Source organism: Elgaria multicarinata, chromosome 12 (genome assembly GCF_023053635.1).
Source record: "Elgaria multicarinata webbii isolate HBS135686 ecotype San Diego chromosome 12, rElgMul1.1.pri, whole genome shotgun sequence".
Taxonomy (NCBI): Eukaryota; Metazoa; Chordata; class Lepidosauria; order Squamata; family Anguidae; genus Elgaria; species Elgaria multicarinata.
This window is the reverse complement of record NC_086182.1, coordinates 5471462-5488691: the sequence shown is the minus strand read 5'-3', so window position 1 is coordinate 5488691 and position 17230 is coordinate 5471462. Positions and strand designations below refer to the sequence as shown.

Below are 17230 nucleotides of genomic sequence, written 5' to 3'. Positions count from 1 at the left end.
CTCCATACCCTCCACGGATCCCCCTCCAGCCCTGCTTTCCCACTGTACAACCATCGTGGGACCTGGTTAATAACTTTGTTTCCTGCTGTCTGAACGCTAGGTGCTGGTGTTCGTCCATTCCAGGAAGGAGACTGGGAAAACTGCCCGAGCCATCAGAGACATGTGTCTGGAGAAAGACACACTGGGCCTCTTCTTGCGTGAAGGATCTGCCTCCACGGAGGTCTTGAGGACAGAAGCTGAGCAGTGCAAGGTATGTATGTATTTATTTACTTAAAAACACTTCTGTGCCCCTTTTCTTACTAATTTTAAACGTGGTTCACAAACTATCAAACATCCATAAAATAATACCATCTGAATAAACCAAATCATAAAAACGAAAACAAAAAAATTCTTGCAAAGCAGCACAGTAATGAAATACATACAAGGTCCAGAAAGCACAGCAGTTTGTTTAGTTTGGGTTTTTGACCTTTTGGGGGAAATCTTGGTAAAGAATTCACAGTCTTGGAGCTGCTATAGAGAAGGCCCTGCTCCTAGTGGAAGTTAACCTAGACTTCTCATAGAATGGAATCCAGAGTGGGGCTTCATCAGATTTTAAATGCTTGCAACTAAACTAGCAAGCATTTCTGCTCTTCTCCCCGCACCCCCCCCCCCTGTTTTCACTCCTTTCTTCATTGAACTGCAGTAAATCAGGTAGAATGCTTCTTTTAACGTTTTGATGGCATTCTTGCTTTCCCCTTTGCAGAATTTGGAGCTTAAAGACCTGCTGCCCTATGGCTTTGCCATCCACCACGCTGGCATGACAAGGGTGGACCGGACGTTGGTGGAAGACTTGTTTGCAGACAAGCATATTCAGGTATTTTATTTATTTATTTTATTTATTATTGCATTTATAGCCTGGAACCCAAAGCGGCATACATAATCCTCCTCCTCCTCTCCATTTTATCCTCACAACAACCACCCTGTGAGGTACGCTGGGCTGAGAGTCTGTACCTGGCCCAAAGTCACCTGTGGTTTTCCATGGCCAAGTGGGGATTAGAACCCTGATCTCTCAACTCCCAGTCCAGCACTTTAGCCACTACACCACACTGGCTCTCACAAAGGAAGAGCAAAGGTTTCCTGTGTCAGCCTTTGTTTCTATGTACACTGGTATACTAGATGAGTAAACTAAAATCCAGTGAGAGAAAAAAGGATGTTTTCTAGCTACTCTCGAGGCTTCAGCAATTCTGAGGCCATGTGTTAACTTGCTCTTAGCTTAATTTGATAGTGGTCAGTGTTGCCAATGGTCTGCTCGTCTTTCTCTGTTAGCACTTCTTTATGGCTTCAGCCAAACATTTGGGAGCGCAATTCTCCATTCAACTGCAGGAATGTCAGTTGGGAAAATCAGTTGCTTTGGAATTGGGACGAAGGGTCAATTTCCAGTGATGACGACATGATGGGAGGGGTACCTCAGACTACTCAGTCTGGCTCCTTCTTCAGAGGAAGAGGATAGGATTGGCACTAGGCTCAAAGCTTAGCTTAGGGAGAATTTCAGCCTGTGGGGTATAGCCCTTGACTTCTTGCTTGTGTCCCTTCTCACTCCCCACATTTTATTTATTTATTTATTACATTTATATCCCGCCGCTTTCCCTCCAAGGGACCCAAAGTGGCATATATAAGCCCCCTCTTTTCACTTTTATCCTCACAACAACCACCCTGTGAGGTGGGTTGGGCTTAGTGTCTGTGACTGGCCCAAAGTCACCCAGTGAGCTTCCAAGGCTGAGTGGGGACCAGTGCCTGCTCTAACTATTGCACCACATCTCTTGGTGGTGCTATTTGTTCGTTCTCTCTCTCTCTCTCTCTCTCTCTCTCTCTCTCTCTCTCTCTCTCTCTCTCTCTCTCTCATATTTCCATGCATTCTGTCCTCTGCTGCCTCCTCTACTCCCCTCCTTCAAGTCCCTCCTGAAGATCTGTGTCTTGAGCAAACCTTTCTCTCTCCCTGTTGCTGTCCAGTGGCCCAGACTTTGGGGGGCTCTCCTCTGCATCCACTTGGAGCCCATTTATTTTGCAAGAAAGACTTGGGCCATGCATTTGGCTGGGAGGTACCTCTCACATTTTGCCTCCCTGCCTCTAACCCTGAACTTCTTACTCCTCTACTGATATCTTAGACTTTCTCTTATTCCAGGCCTGGAAATTTATTTATTTTTAATTCTCTCCTCCCAACCAAAGTTTGAAATGGGTGGGGGGAATTCTTATGAAATACTTACTTCCAGAATAATGAATTAATTACTTTCTAATCAATTTTTTAAAAAACAATATTAACTAATTCACATTGTTCTAAATCTCAGATCCAAATTTTATGCATAATGCATCTGATCCTCAGAATAGTAAAGCAAGTTTCAGTTTGATAAAGTATTGCATATAAGTTTCTCAAAATTCAATTCTCCCCCCTAAAAACCTTTTAAAGACTTCAGATTTCCAGTAACTTTACACTTCTAGTTAGCCTCTCATGCAGCGTGGTAATCATTGCAACAGGTGTGTTCATAATCCAAAAGCTGGCTGTTTTTTACTTCATATGCAAACATATGTAGGTGTAACTGATATTAAAACGTGTATAATTATAATCAATTCCTTTAACAGAATGACAGCCTTAGTTCCATTTCTTTATTCTTTATCCTGTGCATCATAAGAATGTTTATCAGTTCCTTTGGGAGTGAAAAGACGATCCCTTCAGCACTTTGATATGCTTCCCTTATAGGTTCTGGTTTCCACAGCAACCTTGGCCTGGGGTGTAAACCTCCCCGCTCACACAGTCATCATCAAAGGGACGCAGGTGTACAGCCCGGAGAAAGGCCGCTGGACTGAGCTGGGAGCGCTCGACATCTTGCAGGTAAATCGCATCTGTCACAGACGCTCCTTAAGGGGTTTGAGGATGAAGAGCAGGTTCTCCCTGTGCTTGTTTCTTTACCCAAGGCCAGGGGCGGGCGAGTTCTTTTCATCCGGGAGATGGACCAAACTGCCAGGCCTGGCGTTGTCGAGGGGCTTCGGCCCTCCTGTGACATGACTGAGCCTCACCCACTGGTCTTTTTCCAGTCCTTTTCTCCTTTTCACCAACACCTGCAAGGCCTGGCAAAGGCAGGTGCCACCTTCTTGTAGTGCTCGTGTTCCAGTCACAGACTGGAGGTCAGGGGGCGATTCCTCTATCCAGGCCTCCAGGCCCAGAGAGGGAGAGTCTTGGGGAACCAGTAAGGATGATGCCCGACCCTCCATAAGGCCAGATCAGGAACTTCCGTGGACCAGAAGGTCCTTTTCCTCTCTCTGGGGCCTTGCAGAGATCTTGCCAAGAGGCTTGGTCGCTAGCTCTGCTGAAGACCCTGCTCCGTGCCTCGCTTTTACACCCTGACCGTTGGGCTTTTCCAGATGCTGGGCCGTGCTGGGAGGCCTCAGTACGACACCAAGGGCGAGGGGATCCTCATCACGTCCCATGGAGAGCTGCAGTATTACCTCTCGCTGCTCAACCAGCAGCTTCCCATCGAGAGCCAGATGGTGGCCAAGCTCCCAGACATGCTGAACGCGGAGGTCGTGTTGGGCAACGTCCAGAATGCAAAGGTGAGGAGGAGGAGGAGGAAGAGGAGTGCTCCCCGTTGCGAACGGGGACTGTCCTGGGCCTTGTGCCTCATCCGAGAAACACTTAGTGCTGACTGCTTACGCTGATCCCTGGGGCTGTGTGCAGTCTAAGAGATCAAGGAGGGAGAGGAGTGCTGTGCTGGGATGTCTGTTCGCAAGAGACCACATCTGACCAGGGCAGCAGGCCTTCCGCAACAGCAACGCTTGGCTCGAAGTGCGGAGTTCAGTATACAAAATACTGGCTTTATTTTATCTTTGTAGCTCTTACTAAAACCTTGGGAGGTGTTGTCGCGATGCCCTGGGTAGTCTCATGACCGCCTCCTTGACTGTTTGCGGATTAACTGGCCGAGCACGATTGACGGAGGTCAACTCCCCCCACTCTTCTTGGCATAGAAGTCGCTTTGCCCTGAGAGCGTTTCTGTGTGTTTGTGTAAAGCAAAATGTGCTCAGTTGCCCATATATAGTTCTAGAGCTTTCTCCGCTGTGGCACCCCAGCTGTGGAATGAGCTCCCCAGAGAGGTCCGCCTGGCGCCTACACTGTCCTCTTTTCATCGCCAGCTGAAGACCTTTTTATTCTCTCAGTATTTTAACACTTAATTTTAACTTAAATTTAAATTTTACTGTTTTAACTCTGTATTTTAATTTTATATCAATTTTGCTGCGTGGTTTTTATCCTGGTTGTGCTTTTCATACTGTATTTTGTATTTGTGCTTTTAACCTGTGGGTTGTTTTATGATGGTTTTAATTTTTGTGAACTGCCCAGAGAGCTTCGGCTATTGGGCGGTATAGAAATGTAATAAATAAATAAATAGAGTCAGGTTTTGGAGCCTGGATTCTCAACGGTGTGTGAGACGTGCCTCGTATTGCACCTTGGGGAGGGCTTGGCCTAGTTTATGTCAACTGCAGAATCCGGGGGTGGGGTGGGGGCTCCCCTGGTCAATAGATGTGTGTTGTCTGTGTGCCCCTCCCTGCACTTCTCCATTTCATTAAGTGCCGGCTCACCCATTCCCTACTTTCCCAGGGTGTGTCCGTGTGTGCTTGGGGGCCTTTCGAACCTGTTGCGATGAGGTCCTGGCCTTTGCCGCTTCCTTTGACATCGCTTCCAGGTTTAACGCTTGCAGTCTTCAAGCTGCTTAGAGGCCGCTGGTTTTGATCATGAGTTTCTTGGCTGCTGCAGGATGCTGTCAACTGGCTTGGCTACACTTACCTCTACATACGGATGCTGCGTTCCCCGACCCTGTACGGGATCTCCCATGACGACCTGAAAGGAGATCCGTTGCTGGACCAGCGCCGGCTGGATTTGGTGCACACCGCAGCGCTGATGCTCGACAAGAACAATTTAGTCAAGTATGACAAGAAGACGGGGAACTTCCAGGTGAGGGCAGAGGTGTTCAACGTACCTTTACAGCAGGGGAGGTTGTGTCTCTTTCAGCCCCAGGGATGAATTCAACTTCAGAGGAGCTGCCGGGGGCCACGTTCCCACCCATAATGCATTGCAGTAATCCAGCTTGGTCTGTTCCCTCCCCCCAGCCTCTGTTTTGCGAGTCAGAAGTGGCTTCTCTCCCCTCTTCATCCTGCTGCTTTCCCCCAGGTGACCGAGCTGGGCCGCATTGCCAGCCACTACTACATCACGAATGAGACCATACAAACCTACAACCAGCTGCTCAAGCCCACCTTGAGCGAAATCGAGCTCTTCCGAGTTTTCTCGCTGTCCTCTGAGTTCAAGAACATCACTGTGAGAGAGGTATGAAGCCAGAGGTCTGCTTGGGGCGGGGCGGGGCGCTGTTCCTCTTGTTGATTTTGCGCTTGCTGTCATTTCGTTTAGTCTTCAGTTGGGCAGTATGTGGCCCCAAATACGTTTGCGGGGCCTGAGAGCTTTCCCTGGATCTTGGCTTTTATTGGACTGGGGGGCGGCGGGGGGGGGGGGGGGAGATCCGTAGTGTATATGAGTGTACACACAAATAAGAGGACTGTGAACTGGCAGCGCTCTGTTAACCAGGGAACAATGCTTGTGGTTCTCTCTCTCCACCCCACACACATGTCATGGGTTCTACGGTGTTTTAAATTGCAAACTTCAGGGTTAACAGTATTGTTGTTTAGCTCACTTAATAAGAATGGGCCTGTTCATCTCTAAGAAACTGGCATCCTGGATGTTCCTCGAGTTTTTCTGCAAACTAGCTGCAATCTTTGAACTCTTTCCAGGGTAGCCCTTCTGTAGTGACTGAGCTGCACCCTCCCCTTTTCCTTCTTCTAACTCGGCTTAAGAAGATCATAGAATAGCAGAGTTGGAAGGGGCCTACAAGGCCATCGAGTCCAACCCCCTGATCAGTGCAGGATTCCACCTGCATCTGATTGGGCTGTTGTGGGCCAGATTGAGTGATGCATCTCTTTCGTTCCTTTCCTAATCACTCGTTTTTGTTTGCTTGCAGGAGGAGAAACTGGAACTGCAGAAGCTGCTTGAGCGGGTCCCAATCCCAGTGAAAGAGAGCATTGAAGAGCCTAGCGCTAAGGTGAGCCCGGCTGCTTCTCGGAGGGAGCTTATTTCCGTGGCAGTGCTGGTTCTGCACAGCCTTGAGAGTGCGAATGCTCCCCTGCGTACGACACCCCCTGCGCTTGGAGAGCATCAGTGGGCCTGTTGAGAACACACCTTAAACCCCTGCTGGTGAAGGCTTGTAGTTAAGCAGTAGGGCTTAAGGTGTCTTGTGCAATGCGTTGTGCTGAACCCTGGTCACTTTCTAACTCCAGTCTCAGACTGTCTGCAGCAAGGTTAGTGGCTCTAACTATGGCTTAACATGTTGTGTGCGACAGAATGGCTTGTGGTTAGTGCTAACTCCTGAGAACCACAGTTTCACTAACCACGGTTCCTGACATGTTGTCTGCACAGGCCCAAAATATGAGTGAGATGGGGTGTAAAATATTCTGCAGGGACTATTTTACCCAAGGGAGTGATTGAGTGGCTGCCCTTCTGGGAAATAAGAAGTCTTGGTTTCTGACTGACGAAAGCCGCCTTTGGCTGGAAATGACTGGGAATCTGGCAACAGCTGCTTGAAATGTCAACACTTGGTGTGCTGGGACGAACCCGTGCTGTCTACTGAATTTGGGTGCATGGGACAGATTTGGAATCTTTTTTGGTGGGGGGAGAGATGCAAAATTCTCATTTTGCAACGTCCTGTCTGTCCCACTTCAGGCTGCAGGTTGAGGGTTCTCATTTTGAATATTCTCCTGCATCAAAGACTACTTGGAAGTTTAAAAGCCACACACAAGCCAAACACTCCACCCTGGCACATCGTAGGGGATGTTTCTAGCTCAGCTCTCCCTGATGTGCTTCTTTTCTACTTGCAGGGAACTGAGTAGCAGGAAGTATTCAAAGCAGTGAAGGGGCACAGCCCATTTGCCACCATTTACCAGTGAGGTCCTTTTCCTTTTTGTGCAGAGCAGGGGTGAGAATGTGTGGCTCTCCAGATGTTGCGGGATTGCAACAGCCTTTAGTCCCAGCGGTGAGGGATGATGGGAGGTGTTGAACGGCAACATCTGGAGCAGCAGCAGCGGTGGCACACATTCCCCACCTCTGGCACAGAGGCTCTTCACTGCCTGTTTGCTGTTCTCTGTAATATTTATGGAATAAAGAGTTTTTTATAATGAGCAAATCCAAAACCCTACGGTGGCATAAGCTGTGTGCGTTCTGAGTTGTAGGTACAACAGTTCCAATGCACTGGTTGTGTGCAAGTGTTCATAGAATCATAGAACAGCAGAGTTGGAAGGGGCCTCTAAGGCCATCGAGTCCAACCCCCTGCTCAATGCAGGAATCCACCCTAAAGCATCCCCGACAGATGGTTGTCCAGCTGCCTCTTGAAGGCCTCTCGTGTGGGAGAGCCCACAACCTCCCTAGGTAACTGGTTCCATTGTTGTACTGCTCTAACAATCAGGAAGTTTTTCCTGATGTCTAGCTGGAATCTGACTTCCTTTAACTTGTGCCCCTTATTCCGTGTCCTGCACTCTGGGAGGATTGAGAAGAGATCCTGGCCCTCCTCTGTGTGGCAACCTTTTAAGTATTTGAAGAGTGCTATCATGTCTCCCCTCAATCTTCTCTTCCCCAGGCTAAACATGCCCAGTTCTTTCAGTCTCTCGTCATAGGGCTTTGTTTCCAGACCCCTGATCCTGGCATTGCACCTCCATTCCTGGCAACTGTCTATTTATTTATTTATAACATTTTGCGTTGGTTGATGTGATATCTCTGTCTGTACTATACTGTCCTTTCTTGGCCTTACTGTGTCTGTAATTTTGCTATCGTATGACTGCTTTTGGTCACACTCTTTGATATTCAACTGGCATTTGTAACGATTAAGGTGGTGGTGGCTTAAAAAATACTAATATTTTTATTTTTATTATGTTGTTTTATTATGGTTGTTTTATTACGGTTTTAATTTTTGTGAACCGCCCAGAGAGCTTCGGCTATTGGGCGGTATAAAAATGTAATAAATTAATAAATAATGTCATTGCTGTAAGCCAAGGCCAAAAACGGAGAACCCCAGTAGGGATGCCAAAATAGAAGGGGTATGAAATAGAAGTTATATCTTGCGTTTATCAAATTACCCTGAGGAAAGGACCCTTAGGATCCGAAATGCGTTGGATTTTAGGATAAACTATATCCTTGGTTCCACCCCTTTGCCTCTGGCTTTTTTGGCATTGCTGTAAGCCACCCTGAGTGCAAACACGTGAGTGCAAACACTAAGAACTAGAAGGCTGGGAAATAAATCCTTATTTACGCAAGTACATTTATTTCACTACCTGCCAATCCAGAGAGGAGGACTTTGCTCTTTGGGGGAAAGTAACGTCTCTTGCCTTCTCCGTCTCCTTAGATCAATGTGCTCCTCCAGGCCTTTATCTCTCAGCTAAAGCTGGAAGGCTTTGCTCTCATGGCAGACATGGTGTATGTCACTCAGGTGAGTAGCAGTTCGGGGAGAGCTTGGCCCTGGCGCTGGGTGTGTGTCCACCTTTTTCCTTCATTTGCTTATGTATACAAAACCTACCTGAATCTTACACCTCTTTTGCAAAATCCAAGTTCACAATCAGTCTATTCATCTATAAGCCACAACAAGACGTCGGTCATTTTTCATAGATAAAAAGTGGAAGCCTTCCTTCCCTGTCTCCAAAGGGCCCGTATAGCTTATCTTGTGGATCAGGGCTGGGAACGATCCTGGAAAGACACTGCCAGTCAAGGTTAGGGTGCCTGAGACTAGATGGATCAGTAGTTTGACATGGCATAAGACCGCTTCGCAACAGCTTTGCCTGTTTTTCCCCAGAGGGGGGAAGCCCATCAAAGCGTCTTGTGGCACCTTGAAAACCTGCTCATTCATTGCTGCAGGGCCTTTTGTGGCCCAAGGGTGCTATTGCTTGATTGCCCCAGCTTGTACGGATGGGGGTATGAGAGGAGATATTATCTCTGAAGCCTGACAATCTGCAGGGTGGAAGAAGAGTCTCAGAACCAGAGGGCTTTAGGATACTGGGCATGGTGATAGCGGAGGATAAATGCTTACATGTAGCCAGGAATAAATTAAAAGCCCCTGAGAGATGGTGTGCGCAATCATTTATTTATTTATTTATTTTAAACATTTCTTGGCTGCCTTTTAGGGCAGAAGCCCTCCGAAGGCCACAAAATACACAAAAACATTTAAAATATTAAAAGCTGTAAAAACATACGCGACAAAATATCAATAAAAACAACAATAAAACCAACAGCAGCAACAGTGACAATAGCAGCAGCAGCAACAGCAGTCTTATCAAGAGAAGGCCACAGTAAAATAACATGTTTTCAAGGCTTTCTTAAAGGCCTGCAATGATGGAGGCAGGTGGGCCTCCCATGGCAGCTTGTTCCAAAGGCGTGGGGCCATTGCAGAGAAGGCCCTGACACATTTGATCAGCTGCCTCATTGCTCTCTCAGGTGGGCCGACGAGAAGGGCCCTCTGCCGCCAGTTTTCCCCTCCCCCGTTTCCTTCCTTTACGCTTGATGCTGACATCTTCTGTTCCTCTTTCAGTCGGCCGGGAGGCTCATGCGTGCCATCTTTGAGATTGTCCTAAACCGTGGCTGGGCGCAGCTCACCGACAAGACTTTGAACCTCTGCAAGATGATTGACAAGCGAATGTACGTGCCGTGCTCCTAACGTCCGCCTACTGCAGGCTCTCTATCTGGGAAGGCATCTAAGGCAGCCTTCCTCAACCTGGGGCGCTCCAGATGTGTTGGACTACAACTCCCAGAATGCCCCAGCTGCTGGCTGGGGCATTCTGGGAGATGCAGTCCAACACATCTGGAGCACCCCAGGTTGAGGAAGGCTGATCTAAGGGGTCTGCTCTACCATGAGGCCAGTTCCTATGCAGGGTTGCCCAAAAGCAGGCCTCGCTGAGTTCGGTGGGCTGTATCCCCATGTGCCTTGACTCACACCTTCGGTCATGGGTTACTTGTTCAAAGCAGGAGAGGACAGGTTGACGCAATGGATACCCTCCAAATGACCTCTCCTGGTGCTGCTTGTTTATTAGGACACTTGTCAGCGACATTTCTTGCATTCTGGAATTCGGAGTTGCCTGGCTTCTTTCTCCCCCTCAGTGTTACCTTTATTTTGATAGCACAATTTAGTGGTCTGGCAGAATTGTTCAGGATGGAAGAAGAAAAATCGTGTTTGAGAAAAGCAGCAGCTGTCGAAGAAAGAGGACCTGTACGCTGTTCCCACCCCACCTCGTAGCTTTTGATGCCTTAGTCGACAGCTGGCTTTGCGGAGCAGTCTCTGCCATCTTAAGGGCTAGGAACTTGCTTTTTAATATAAATGGAAGTTTCTCAGACCATTAAAAGATGCCAATAGATTCTGTTCCCAAAAGCCAGTGTTGCAATTGCAGCCAGAGTGCCACGCTATCTGTTTGTACCTCTGGGGTGAACTTACTTCAGTCAGCTAAAACTAGGCTGACATCAGTTTCCCAGAGGACCTCTTCTTCTGTCGCCCCCAGATTGTGGAATGGCCTGCCGGAGGAGATTCGTAAAACTAACTCTCTGTGTGATTTTAAGGCAGCTTTAAAGACTAGCCTTTCCCGGCAGGCCTATCCAGATCAATGTAAAATCAAGAATGTTTTAAGATGTATTGATTCCTGTTCTAATGTTGTTCCCCGCCTCGATCCAAAGGGTTATTATTATTATTACTTGTGTGGGGGGTAAGCCCTGCCCTGGGAGCCTGATGGCCCACGAGCCTGTGGTCATGGCAGCATGAAGTGCATTTGCTCCACCTCCTGGGCAGTGAAAATGGGGAGTCTTGTGAGGCTCCAGGCTGTCCTGCATGGCAACAGTCACCATTAAGAGGACTTCTCCCACGCTCCCCTCCCCAACTTACTTGAGGCAGAGGAGAAGGAAGAGGGACCAGGTTCCCGAAAGCCTCCTAGCCTCTGCCTGAGGCCCTTGCCGTCTGCCGGCCGTGGCTGACAGCACAATCCCGATCATGCTTTTCCGCCCGTGCAGGTGGCAGTCCATGTGCCCCCTTCGTCAGTTCAAGAAGCTGCCCGAAGAGGTGGTGAAGAAAATCGAGAAGAAGAACTTCCCCTTTGAGCGGCTCTATGATTTGAATCACAACGAAATAGGTCAGTGGGCGTGGGTGAGTGGGTGGGCGGGGGCGGGGTGTCCGTGGGGGTGGGGAATCTCTGTGTCTCTGGGCCACTCGGACGCTGAAGGGGGCACCGCATACTTCTGTCTGTCCCCTGGGGGGGCCTTCCTGGCCTGACCTTGCACGCCTACCTGGATTCCTATGGAATAGGTGCACTGGCTGCAGCTAGGCAGAGCGTGGGTGGCTGCATGCAATCCTTTAGTCCACTCTGAGCAGTGGTGGCCGAGTGGGGCGGTGAAAGCTGGGCTGGCACAGTGCAAGGAAAGGAAGAGAAGCAGGGCTGGGAAGCAACGGAGTCTGTCTTGTCGAGATTGTCTCGAAACCAAATCCTGTGTCGGACGACGTGCCGAAGGTGCCCAGCCCTGATGATGACCTCTTGAGGATGTAGAACGGGTGTGAACCGCCTCAGGCCTCCTTCTTTTTTCTCCCCCTTATGCCTGCCTTTCTCTTCGCTGATTCTGATCCTTTACAGGGGAGCTGATCCGGATGCCAAAGATGGGCAAGACAATTCACAAATACGTCCACTTGTTCCCCAAACTGGAGCTGTCTGTCCATTTGCAGCCTATTACCAGGTCGACTCTGAAAGTCGAGCTGACCATTACCCCCGATTTCCAATGGGATGAAAAGGTACGGGACCCCCTGTGGCGTTACACCCCACAAGTCAGTTCCCTAATGCATGTCTGTGTATTGGTAAGTCTGTGGTGAGTTTAGAATGTTGGCCTGAGTGGGCGGAGTTAGAATGTCTGGGGAGGGGGAGGAGTGATATATAAGGGAAGGACTGAGGGGATGGAGTGGGACTTTTGGGGTACTCGTAGAGTCTTTAGTGCTCTCTGTGTTTAGAGTACTTAAGTTCTGGGAAATTCGAGGTTCAGGGTAGAGAGTGGTGTCTTTGGAGTGTGGCGTGCACGTAGTTGATGTATATCAATCAATACAGATAATAAAGAAAGTTCAAGAGTGATTGTGTGAGAAAAAGGAAAGCGTGTATGTGAGTGAGTGAAAGGATTGTATGACAGGTTTCAAAAAGGGTTTTAAATGGTTTATTTGAAACAAAGCTTGTGTACTTTTGAAAATAAATTTTGATTGTTTTGTTTTTAAACTACCACAAACATCCCACGTGTCTGTTTGGCATTTATCATCTAAAGTTTACTCATTTAGCACCCACTCTGACAATAATTCTCCTCAGCACATATAACTCTCAGTGTTTTATTTTATATATAGTAAAATCCTTCTCCATTTAAACCCCTTTCTCCACATAGTTTGGAGGAAGGTGGGCTTTATCCCTTGCCTCAGGCATATCAAGCTGTGGTGCTTGGCTTGAGCAGGGAGTAGCCTTGGCCGGGTCTGGTGTTCAGAGCCTGTGTCGTGGCACACACACACACACACACACCCGTGCATTATAATCGCCGGTAATGTTGTGGAGTTTGGGGGTGAGGTGATATGGGTTGGTTGCATTTCCATAACAGCCATTATTATAATTATTATTATTATTATTATTATTATTATTATTATTATTATTATTTGTATCTCAACTTTTGCCCAATGCTGGGCCTCAAGGCGGCCTTACAAAGTTTAAAACATACATTGGGGGTGGGGAAAACATAGTTTAAAATACACAACAAAATTATAAGACATTAACATAGATGGAGGGCCGGATTATCCTCCAAAGTCCTGCTTGAACAAAAAACTTTTAGCCTGCTTCCGAAAGCCCATCAAGGAGGGAGCCAGCCTAGCTTCCCCGGGGAAGAGAGTTCCAGAGCACCGGAGCAGCCACCGAGAAGGCCCTCTTCTCCCATGTTCCCACCAAGCGGGCCTGTGAAGAAGGTGGGACTGTCTGGGCAGTTCACAAAAACTAAAACCATGAAGACAATTCAAAGTATAAAATAAACAACAGTATAAAAATACAATATAAAAGCACAACCAGGATAAAACAGAGCTGCAATGCAGAGATTCATACAGATTTAGAATACAGGTTTAAAACAGCAAAGTTAAGAAACCAAGATGATAAACTGTTTTTATTCTCCCAGTATTTTAACAGTTTGTAAATTAATTCTAACTTTGCTGTTTTAAATTTGTATTTTTGCATTGCTGCTGTTTTTAATCTGGTTGTGCTTTTATATTGTATTTTATATTATGGTTTTATACTGTTGTTTTGTTTTGAGAGCTTCAGCTATGGGGCGATATAGAAATGCAATAAATTAAAAAAAAAAGGAGTCGAAAAGAATATAACATAGGTGCCAGGGAGCTCATTCCACAGCCAGGGTGCCACAGCAGAGAAGGCCCTGCTCCTGGTAGCCACCTGCCTCACTTCCTTTGGCAGGGGGTTGCGGAGAAGGTCTCCTGAGGATGACCTTAGGGTCTGGGCAGGAACATACAGGAGGAGGCGTTCCTTCAGATAGCCTGGCCCCAAGCCGGTTAGGGCTTTGAATGTTAATAACAGCACTTTGTATCGGGTCTGGACTGGCGTGATGTAGTAGGTTACTGGTTTGGGTAGTTTCTAGCCCTGCGGAAAGAGCTCCCCCCATGAAGGTTGCTCCTCCCTCCCTTGTCACCACCAGCAGGCTGTACTGAGAGAGATGAGAGGGGGAAGCAAGACCATCCCACCAGCCCTGTGGAAAGTCTATGTAATATTTTCCTCTTCTCTCCCACCCCTTTTTCCTTGTGTGTTATATCCTTTTAGATTTTACGCCTGTGGGCAGGGACAGTCTTGACTTACTCATTATATATAAGCCACTCTAGGGCTGGGTTCACTCAGCAGTGTGGGTTGTTGTGGAACCCTGGGTTATTGTGTTGTCTGAATGCAGCACTTTTTCCACATGATTGGTTATCGAGTTGGCTGAATGCAGTGCGTTCTCTGCAGGGTTGCTCGTTAACCGTGCAGTGTGGCTTGTTAAACACCCTGGACAACCCAGCAGCAAGCCATGGGTTCTCATGGTGGCTTGTTTGAGAATAATGAACCACGCTGCATGGTTAACCAGCCACCCTGCAGAAAACGCACTGCGTTCAGACAACACAATAACACATGGTGGGTTAGCATGTTGTGTGAACCCAGCCAGAACCCAGTCTCTTTGGATGAAGAGCAAGATAAAAAATACTTGAATAAATGAATGAGTGAATGAATGAATGGCAGCAGATGGAGTTTGAGAAACAGAAGCTCTCGATTGTGCTCCTTCAGTAACCGTCCAGCGGATCTCCTCGCTCTCTCCGTATTGCGTTAAGGCCATTCTCTCTCTTCTTCCGGGCCAGGTCCACGGCTCCTCCGAGGCCTTCTGGATTCTGGTGGAGGACGTGGACAGCGAAGTGATCCTGCATCACGAGTACTTCCTCTTGAAGGCCAAATACGCCCAGGACGAGCACCTGATCACCTTCTTTGTGCCGGTCTTTGAGCCTCTGCCCCCACAGTACTTCATCCGGGTGGTTTCCGACCGCTGGCTGTGTAAGTCTCCACAGGGCTGCCTTTCCCGCTCTCCCTCCCTTGCTGGGATCCACAACTAGGGGGTGGTGCATTCGTGGGGGGACGGGACACCACTGCAGCATAGCTGTGGCCACTGCCCTGCTTGTCCTTCATTGCACAGGTTCCAGGTCTGTGTGAGACCCTAGGATCCGGCCTTCCCCGTGAATCTCATCCCTCTGCCCTTACGTCAGCCCTTCCCAACTGGGCACCTTCCTGATGAATCGGAGGGGCCACGCTGTGACGTTCCCCTTGCCTCCGTCTCCCCCTCTCAGTTGTATTTCTGGGCTTGTTTATTGCAGCCTGTGAGACGCAGTTGCCCGTCTCCTTCCGACATCTGATCCTTCCGGAGAAGTACCCTCCGCCGACCGAGCTGCTGGATCTCCAGCCGCTGCCTGTCTCTGCTTTGCGGAACAGCGCCTTTGAGAGCCTCTACCAGGACAAGTTTCCCTTCTTCAACCCAATCCAAACCCAAGGTGGGGGGAGCGCAGGCGCTGGTCCTCGGGGCGGTGGGGTGTGCAGCCGCTAAGAAAAGGGCACCGCCTTCAGGGGTTTCCGAGAAGCTGAAGGGCCGTTCAGCGGGTGCTACGTAGTCATATATTGATTGGGCACCTCTAGCTGGGAGCACCCAAGACAAAGCGGCACAACGCAGAATCACGCCCACAATTTCAGACTGAAGGAGCCCCGTATTGTAGCCGGGGAGTTTTTAGCATGCGGTGCTTGCCTCTGACATGACTTCAAATTCAGCTCCTCTTTAGTGTTGCTGGGGAAATGCACAGTCACTGCCGTAGGGGACGTTTTTACTCTGCTTCTTTGCCTAGTGTTCAACACGGTTTACAACAGCGACGAAAATGTCTTTGTGGGCGCTCCCACGGGCAGCGGGAAGACCATCTGTGCCGAGTTTGCCATCCTGAGGATGCTGCTGCAGAACTCGGAGGGCCGCTGCGTCTACATCACGCCCATGGAGGCCCTTGCGGAACAGGTGCGGATGTTTGGACTTGGCAGTGTTGGAATCTGGCCTTCCCGGGAGGGCGAACGGAGCCCGTCTAAACCCATTCCTTCCTCCCGTAGAGCTCTGTGGGCAGCAAAGCTGGAATAGGGGGCTAGGTGGGGGCCGCCAGCAGCCTTAGATGGAGCAAGTACAGTGTGTGTGTGTATACATAGCTCTGTTTAGCCTTTTGCCATTTATTGATTGATTGATTGCATTTTTATACCACCCAATAGCCGAACCTCTGGGTGGTTCACAAAAATTAAAACCATTCAAAGTATAAAACAAACAGTATATAACCCCATGATATAAAATACAATATAAAAGCACAACCAGGATAAAATCAGCAGCAGACAAGAAATACACATTTAAGATACAAATTCGAAACAGCAAAGTTGAAATTAAGTTTATAGACTGCTAAAATGCTGAGAGAATAAAAATATTACCGCCTTCCCCAACCTGATGCCTTCCAGATGTTTTGGAATTCAACTCCCAGCAGCCCCAGCCAGCAGGACCAAAGGTCAGCAGTGCTGGGAGTTGTAGTCAAAAGCATCTGGAAGGCACGAGCTTGGGGAAGGCGGATCTCTTTCCTTTGGATCACGCATTGTCGTCCTTGTTCCCCGGCCTTTGCGAGAAAATTCCTCAAAGCTGGAATAAAAAGGTTGCAGAACCGTTGATTTGAACAATTCTGAGTGAACGGTTGGTGGATTATAAGCTAGAAAACTGGAAGAGGCACTGTGTGTGTGTGTGTGTGTGTGAGAGAGAGAGAGAGAGAGAGAAGACAGAAAGAAAGGAGAGAGGAAAGAGATAAAGAATGAAAGGAGAGACAGAGGAGAGAGAGGAAGAGGCTGTTAAGGATCTTGTCTTCTCCTGCTGCCCTGGCAGATCTTCCTGGATTGGTATGAGAAGTTCCAGGAACGTCTGCTCAAGAAAGTGGTCCTGCTGACGGGGGAGACCAGCACCGACCTGAAGCTGTTGGGCAAAGGCAACATCATCATCAGCACCCCTGAGAAGTGGGACATCCTCTCCCGGCGCTGGAAGCAGCGCAAGAACGTGCAGAACGTCAACCTCTTCATTGTGGACGAAGTGCACCTCATTGGCGGCGAGAACGGGGTGAGTCTCCCGGGCCCAGAGGTGCAGCCTAGGGCAAGCCGGGCCCTGATTGCCCGGCCGGGGTGCCCGGCAGAACCCTGACGCCTCTGGCTTCCTTCCTTCCTTCCTTCCTTCCTTCCGCAGCCGGTATTGGAGGTGATTTGCTCCCGGATGCGCTACATTTCCTCCCAGATCGAACGGCCCATCCGCATCGTGGCTTTGAGCTCCTCGCTGTCCAACGCCAAGGACGTGGCCCACTGGCTGGGCTGCAGCACCACGGCCACCTTCAACTTCCACCCCAATGTGCGCCCCGTACCGCTGGAGCTGCACATCCAAGTAAGTGTGCGCGTTTGAGCGTCCTCTGGCAGCTCTGCGAAGATCAGGTCTGGAGTCCCGTGTGCCTGTTATGCTCAGCGGCAGCAGCTCTCCACGGTCTCATAAGGACACCAGGAGAGCCCT

General features: G+C 48.9%; 1 protein-coding gene across 1 annotated transcript in view; it reads left to right on the top strand.

The window, feature by feature from the left end:
* SNRNP200 (small nuclear ribonucleoprotein U5 subunit 200) overlaps positions 1-17230 on the top strand; it is a 55076-nt gene that overhangs the window by 25637 nt on the left and 12209 nt on the right. Inside the window, exons 17-32 of the mRNA XM_063139365.1 lie at positions 101-250; positions 743-853; positions 2735-2866; positions 3397-3585; positions 4781-4978; positions 5195-5347; positions 6033-6113; positions 8463-8546; positions 9639-9745; positions 11102-11220; positions 11716-11870; positions 14487-14676; positions 14994-15167; positions 15513-15673; positions 16565-16792; positions 16916-17107. Of these exons, the coding sequence (XP_062995435.1) occupies positions 101-250; positions 743-853; positions 2735-2866; positions 3397-3585; positions 4781-4978; positions 5195-5347; positions 6033-6113; positions 8463-8546; positions 9639-9745; positions 11102-11220; positions 11716-11870; positions 14487-14676; positions 14994-15167; positions 15513-15673; positions 16565-16792; positions 16916-17107 (2424 nt within the window). The remainder of the gene's footprint in view (positions 1-100; positions 251-742; positions 854-2734; positions 2867-3396; positions 3586-4780; positions 4979-5194; positions 5348-6032; positions 6114-8462; positions 8547-9638; positions 9746-11101; positions 11221-11715; positions 11871-14486; positions 14677-14993; positions 15168-15512; positions 15674-16564; positions 16793-16915; positions 17108-17230) is intronic.